This window comes from Nicotiana sylvestris, chromosome 2 (genome assembly GCF_000393655.2).
Source record: "Nicotiana sylvestris chromosome 2, ASM39365v2, whole genome shotgun sequence".
NCBI classification, from domain to species: domain Eukaryota; kingdom Viridiplantae; phylum Streptophyta; class Magnoliopsida; order Solanales; family Solanaceae; genus Nicotiana; species Nicotiana sylvestris.
Genome location: NC_091058.1, coordinates 188,702,393 through 188,710,042, shown reverse-complemented (window position 1 = coordinate 188,710,042; position 7,650 = coordinate 188,702,393). Strand labels below are relative to the sequence as shown.

The 7,650-nt window shown below is 39.5% G+C and overlaps 1 protein-coding gene across 1 annotated transcript; it reads left to right on the top strand.

The window, feature by feature from the left end:
* Positions 1-3,570: 3,570 nt before the first annotated feature.
* On the top strand, positions 3,571-3,954 carry LOC138886077 (secreted RxLR effector protein 78-like). The gene has a single exon (XM_070167106.1). The coding sequence runs from the start codon at positions 3,571-3,573 to the stop codon at positions 3,952-3,954; it is 384 nt and encodes a 127-aa protein (XP_070023207.1).
* Positions 3,955-7,650: the final 3,696 nt, after the last annotated feature.

Here is a 7,650-nt window from a genome sequence, read left to right as displayed (position 1 = left end):
TGGAACATCAAGTGAGACACTACATCCTACTTTGGTCAAAGATCCTAAAAGAGAAGAAAATTTCGTTACAAGTTTTTTGTAATAACTTGCCAAACGGAGAAACTACAAACCTTCATTGGTGTCGGGGGTCTAGGTCAAGTCTTTACTGCCTTAATATTTTGTGTATCCACCCGTATGCTTTCACCCAAAATGATATGCCCAAGGAAAGCTACAGAGTTCAACCAGAATTCACATTTAGAGAATTTTGCATACAACTTCTCCATTTGTAGAACTCTAAGCACAGTATGCAAATGATCTGCATGCTTCGTCTCTGAATGAGAATACACCAATATATCGTCGTTAAATAAAATTACGAACAGATTTAAAAAGGGCTTGAACACACAGTTCATCAAATCCATGAATACGACTGTACATTGGTCAAACCGAACGACATAACATAAAATTCAAAGTTCTCATATCTGGTCTTGAATGCTATCTTCGAGATATCTTTCTCCTTAACTCTTACCTGATGGTATCCGAACCTCAACTCTTTCTTTGAAAAATACTTGGAACCTTCAATTGATCAAATAAATCATCAACCCTCGGGAGCGGGTACTTATTCTTGATAGTCACCTTATTCAACTGTCTATAATCAATACACATTCGTAAGGAGCCATCTTTCCTCTTTACAAATAGCACAGGCGCTCCCCACGGTGATGTACTAGGTCTGATAAAGCCTTTTTCAAGTAAGTCCTTTAGTTGTTCCTTCAACTCTTTCAGTTCTACGGGGTCCATTCTATAGGGAGGAATAGATATTGGTTGAGTAACAGGTAGTAGGTCAATATCAACTCAATTTCTCGCTCTGTCGGAAGACCCTAATGTTCATTGGGAAAAACATCGGGAAACTCATTAACCACAGGGAAAGACTGAATGGTTGGTAACTCTACTTTCACATCCCAAACCCGAAATTTGTGATAAATATAGTCCTTTTTGATCATCTTCCTTGCCTTGAGATAGGAGATGAATTTACCTTTTGGCGATGCCGGATTACCTTCCCATTATAAAACAGGTTTTCTTGGGAACTGAAATCAAACCATCTTTGATCTACACTTAATGTTAGCATAACAAAAGGCCAACCAATCCATACCCATTATAATATCAAGTTCTACCCAACCCAACACCACGTACCTTATCCTTGTTTATTATCAAAACTATCACGGGCTATTTTGCACCACATCCATATATATAGGTAACAATATTAAAACATAACTTGCATAACTTAATTTAGAAAAAGGTTTATATACATAGGGCTCGACCAGGCCGTAGACATGTCATACCCAAAACTATATACAAGATACTGTCTGCAAAATCTCTAAGTAAACATAACCATAGTATATATACAAGTCGGGACAGAGCTCCTTACGTCCTCATAAAACAACCTAACATATTCAGAATCCTGACTTGATAGTACTTCTAAGAAGAGGTGGAACTCACTAGCCAAAAGTTGACATCTGGAGGAAGTCTACAGTAGAGGGTCCTTGCCTCGTCCTACATGAGAACCTCGATCAGACACACTTCGAAGCGGAACCTTCATATCTTTATCAGTTACCTTCCTCCTCTTCGCCAGGCTACTATCCTCTTTCTCTACATATCCCATAATATACACAGATGAACCTTGATTGATGGATTCCCAAGACTGTGGACTATCTGGAACCTCAGAAGAGCTGTGTCCGCAAATACCCTAACATAGTTTTGAGCCTGAGGGGAACTCGATTGTGCCAATCCATGCACTACTCCCCTCATACCCTGAACAACGGGTTGTGGTAATGAAACTAAGGGACTTGGTGAGGTCGGAACTCCCCTGACCCGATCTGCTACCGGAGTGGTCAAAACAGCTTGAACGGATAACTCATATGGATACTTAGATGGATCCTCCTCAATAGAACCCATGATCTCTGATAGGTCTAACTCCATAGTGTAACTTATATCTCTTTCTAACACTTTTGTAGCCTTCTGACCCGTGGTAATGGCTGTAGTCTTCAGAGGCATCGCTAAAAGTATAACATATCATTTGGAACATGAATTCTTATATCGCACGATCTAAGATAAAAAGAGAATATAACATGCTATATGTCCTGTAGCTTCCTGTCTATAAGTGTGGTGCACAAAACACTTATAAACAAAGACTCTACTGGACACGATTTGTAGACAATCCTAGGACTGAATTGCTCTGATATCACTTTTGTCACGACCTAAACCGATGGGCCGCGATGGGTGCCTGAGTCCTATCTGTCAAACACCCCTAAGAATGCGTCTAAGATATAAAGCTGAATAACCTCTGCTGAATTACGAGAATAATATACATGAAGGAAACCTTCCCAAAAGGCATGTGTACATATATGTGCAACATACGTAGGGGGAGCCGACAAGGTTGCTATAGACAACTATATACCTTTAAATTGGAAGCCGGAAAGGCCACATACTATCCAACTAGACATACTATCTACAGACCTCTAATAGAGATATAACTGTACAAAGACGGGACTGAGCCAGGTCATACCCATATATATATACAAACATATCGTACCAAAATCAAAAGCAGTTCCAGATCAAGTGGAGCATGCCAACTCTCGCTGATCAAGGATCCTAAGAAGGGGGACCGTCAACTTGCCTACCTGCACATGCGGGCATGAAACACAGGCCCCAGTAAATAGGGCATCAGTACGAATAATGTACTGAGTATATAAGGCATGAAAATCAGTACATAAAGACATAAATGAAACCCTAGAATAGAGAAATCCATCTGTAAATCTGAATAACTTTGTAAATTATGAAACATTTATACTGTCATGCACGTGCATATAAATGTCGTGTCATGCATAGGTATAAGGTAGCTAGGAAGGAGGCAAAGATGGCAGTCATGGAGGCTAAGACTGCGGCTTTGCTCCTCTGTATGAGGAACTGTGGAACAAAGGTGGGGAGAAGAAGTTATTCCAGCTGGCTAAGGTAAGAGAGAGGAGGGCTCAGGATCTGGACCAAGTGAGGTACATAAAAGATGATGACGACAAAGTTTTGATGGGGGATGACCAGATTAAGAGGAGGTGAAAAACCTACTTTCATAAACTTCTAAATAAAGAAGGAGATCAGAATATTGTACTAGGTGAATTGAGGAATGCCGACAGTACTCATGACTTTAGTTACTGTAGGGACATTGTGGTCGAGGAGGTCATGAAGGCGATGCTTAAGATGAGAAGGGGCAGAGCTACCGGGCCAGACGAAATTTCGGTTGAACTTTGGAGGTGTGTGGGTAGAGCAGACTTGGAATGGCTTACTGGGTTATTTAATGTTATACTCAAGACGAATAGGATGCCTGAAGAGTGGAGGTGGAGTACAATATTTCCGTTGTATAAGAACAAAGGCAATATCCAGAGCTGAAACAACTATAGGGGTATCAAATTACTGAGTCATTCCATGAAAGTTTGGGAGAGAGTGGTAGAAATGAGAGTGCGAGGGACAGTGTCTATTTCAGACAACCAGTTCGGGTTCATGCCGAGGCGTTCTACCACATAAGCTATCCACTTTATTAGGAGGATGGTGGAACAGTACAGGGATAGGAAGAAGGATCTACACATGGTGTTTATTGATCTGGAGAAAGCGTACGACAAGGTTCCTAGGGAGGTCCTGTGGAGCTGCTTGGAGGCTAAAGGCAATCCGATTGCCTACATTAGGGTGATTAAAGACATGTATGCTGGATCTAAGACTCGGGTTAGGACAGTAGGAGGCGGCTACGAGCATTTTTCAGTTGTTACAGGGTTGCACCAAGGGTCTGCGCTCAGCCCATTCCTATTTTCCCTGGTGATGGATGCACTGACTCATCATATTCAAGGGGAGGTGCCATGGTGTATGCTATTTGTTGACGACATAGTTTTGATTGATGAGACACGAGGCAACATCAAAGAGAGGCTGGAGGTTTAGATACATGCCCTTGAGGCTAAGGGTTTCAAGTTGAGCAGGATGAAGACGGAATACCTCGAGTGCAAATTTGAGGTCAAGCCGACGAAAGCGGGAGTGGACGTGAGGCTTGACTCTCAAGGCATTCCCAAGAGGGGTAGTTTCAAGTACCTTAGGTCGGTTATTCAGGGGATCGGGGAGATGGACGAGGATGTCACACACTGTATAGGGGTAGGGTGGATGAAGTGGAGGTTAGCATTGGGAGTCCTGTGTGACAAGAAAGTGCCATCGTTACTAAAAGGTAAGTTTTATAGAGCAGTAGTTAGGCCTGCCATGTTGTACGGGACGAAGTGTTGGCCGGTTAAGAACTCACACATCCAGAAGATGAAAGTAGCGGATATGAGGATGTTGAGGTGGATGTGCGGGAATACTAGGATAGATAGGATTAGGAATGAAGATATTCGAGAGAAGGTAGGCGTGGCCCCCATGGAGGACAAGATGTAGGAAGCAAGACTCATATGGTTCGGACACATTCAGAGGAGGAGCACTAATGCACCGGTGAGGAGGTGTGAGTGACTAGCTGTGGTGGGCACGAGGAGAGGTAGAAGGCGACCTAAGAAGTATTTGGGAGAGTTGATCAGGCAGGACATGGCGCGACTTAGGATTACTGAGGACATGGCCCTTGACAAGGGAATTATGGAGGTCGAGCATTAAGGTTGTAGGTTAGGGGGAAGTTGTGAATATTTCTATTGTGCACTAGAGTGAGACTAGCCATTTAGGATTTAGTTCTAGGATGCTAGTGGTTATCTATTGATGTAGGGCTTTATCTGCTAGTTATTATTGTACTTTGCATTTATTTCGTATTTCTTATATTGCTGTTATTTTATTATGTTTCTATTGATGGTACTAATATATAGTCTCTTGTTTCTTTCTTAAGCCGAGGGTCTCCTGGAAATAGCCTCTCTGCCCCTCAGGGTAGGGGTAAGGTCTGCGTACATATTACCCTCCCCAGACCCCACTTATGGGATTACACTAGGCCGTTGTTGTTGTCATGCATAGGTATAGGTGTACATAACATCATCAAGCCTCTGAGGGCATCCCATCATATCATATCGGCCACTGTGGGAAATATCATCAACATATACTAACTGATCAGGTAGTGATGCGTATATAACGCCGTAACATTTTTCCATATCCCATATACATATATTTACATGTATACGTGTATATAACGCCATATGGTCATAGGTCAGTATAAATGAATGTTATGCGTGAAATGCATAAGAAATATGTGAATAATATTTTTCTCAGAATGCCATAAAAATCAATATACCTTTCAGATAAACTTTATAAAACATGTATTTTTCTGAGACCCATGAACAGAAGATATGATAATAATTCACATGGGGAATAAAGAATATAGACACCCCTAATATTTCTATGAATAAAGTTATTTATGAAAATTGTGTATTTTGTTCGTTTCATTTATATTATTTGGATCATGCCAAAATAAAGAGGGGATAGCCTTAACATACTTGGAGTAGGAAAAACTCCGTATAATATTCTTGGCGAAGATTGCACCGCACTCTTTTAGAATCGCAAAATTTGAATGGAATTAAGCTTCTGTTATTTGAAGTATTTGAACGAATTATGATTCTGTTCTTTGAAGTATTTGAACGAATTTAAGCTTCTTCTCTTTGAAGTGATTGACTAAATTTAACTTATGTTCTTGAAGTCTTGAACTAGGAAAAGATATGTTCCTTGCTTTTTTGGATTTTGGGCATTTGGTTCCTTTGTCTAAATGAAATGAAATGAAATCAGATCCTAGCAAGTCTTTTACCTATTAAATTCTAATTGTTCCTAGTTAGCCACCTAGGCATTAAGAGTCATTCTTAGTCTTGTGGCTTTGTGCCACATTTTTTTTGGGGGGGGAGGGGGGATTAATCTTTATCTTATTTTTTAATAATTAACTAGGTAATGTCCCATTACCCGGTAATTAACCAATTACCGGTATAATTAAGAATTATCTCAAATTACCTAAAAATACTATTTATTTTTTTAATATACATTATACATTATACTACTGTGGTCATATGGTACCTTGCATGGTACTAGTTCATAATTATCGGGTATTATCACTCGACCTGTATTTTATCCCAAATTGACCACTTTCAACGAAACTCGTTTTCTTTAATTCGTGTACCCTTTATCCTTAATGACACTTCCTTATCACTTGTTATAAATAGCATAAAAATGTTAACCTCAAGATAATCTCATCCCTGAGTCTACGTCAATTAATTGAAGATGAAACTTTTAACGTACGAAAACGCGAGATGTAACAAGCTCACCGTAAAGTCCCCGCAACAGCCGCGCCTCTGCACCCGGAGGACCACCAGAAACATATATGTATACATGCACAATAAGTGCAACATGAGTACGGAAATCAACGCGTAGCGTAATAGCCGGAATGAACAACTCAACAGAATGGTATTTCACAGCTTAACACTTTGCCTCAATATGAATCACGACCTTTATTTCTCAATACCACTTTCAACAACAAGATATTTCACAACTTCAAGTAAAGAGTGCAACGACCAAATAGTGAATGCAGAATAAAGAAAATAAGAACTTCAATTAAACATGTAAAGCAATTAGCATGTAAGAGATTAAGATGAGTAGGCATGTGAAAATAGACTAAAAATGATGAATAACTCAATTAAGGCATGAAAGGAATCTACATAGCTAAAATCGGTAATTTCTACATTTAGCCCATGTACACATTCGTCACCTTGAGTACACGACTTTCACATATGAATACATACGGAGACACTTAAAATTGTCACGATTTTTCATTTAGACACCTAAACTTAGGGGTGTTTCAAATAAGCACGTACATTACATGAACTTTGTTCCAATTTGGCACTTCTTGTGAGTTGGCACATAGAGTGAACTTTACCCAATATAGGCGCGTGAAGAGCCCCAAAAATAGATTTTTTCTTTTTTTGTTTTTTTTGTTTCCTTCTTCTTCTTCTTCTTCTTCTTCTTCTTCTTCTTCTTCTTCTTCTTCTTCTTCTTCTTCTTTATGTCCACCACCATTTCCACCATTGCCTCCTCCACTTTCACCGTTGTTGTGCCTTCACCATTGATTTAACTCAATAATTTCTCCTTTATCTGAGCATAATAGAAATTCTCTAGATTCAAGCATCAAAAGGTTAAACAAAGTTCGTAAATAACCCAATAATTTCAAAATCTCGGCAAAATTACACAGCAAAACAAAAATGCTAAGACATGTAAAAGTGACAGCGTGAGCGTACCGAATGAAAGAGAAGAAATGTAGAACTGGATCTGAGGAGTCGAAGGAGAAAAGAGGGAGAAGTAAGAAAACTCTCTATAAGACAAGATCCGAAATTTTGATAGGAACACTTGAATTGAAAGAGAAGGAAAGGGAAATAAGGGTACAGTCGAAGCAATTGTAATTTGGACTTCAACCCCATTCTAGAGAGCCTAGAGCAACGATCCATTAATGGTGTCTTTTAAAAGCTTGAAGGTTTAAAATGGGTTACTTAATTTGATGAAAGTTTGTGAAATTAATATTAGGGTTGCCTTCGGGTCGTCGTAGGGAATCTTTAGCTGAAGTTATAACAAATTTAGAGGAGTTTCTCTTAGAAGTTTAGATTAAAATCTTGGTTGGAATAAGAACACACATGAAGATAGTAAAGA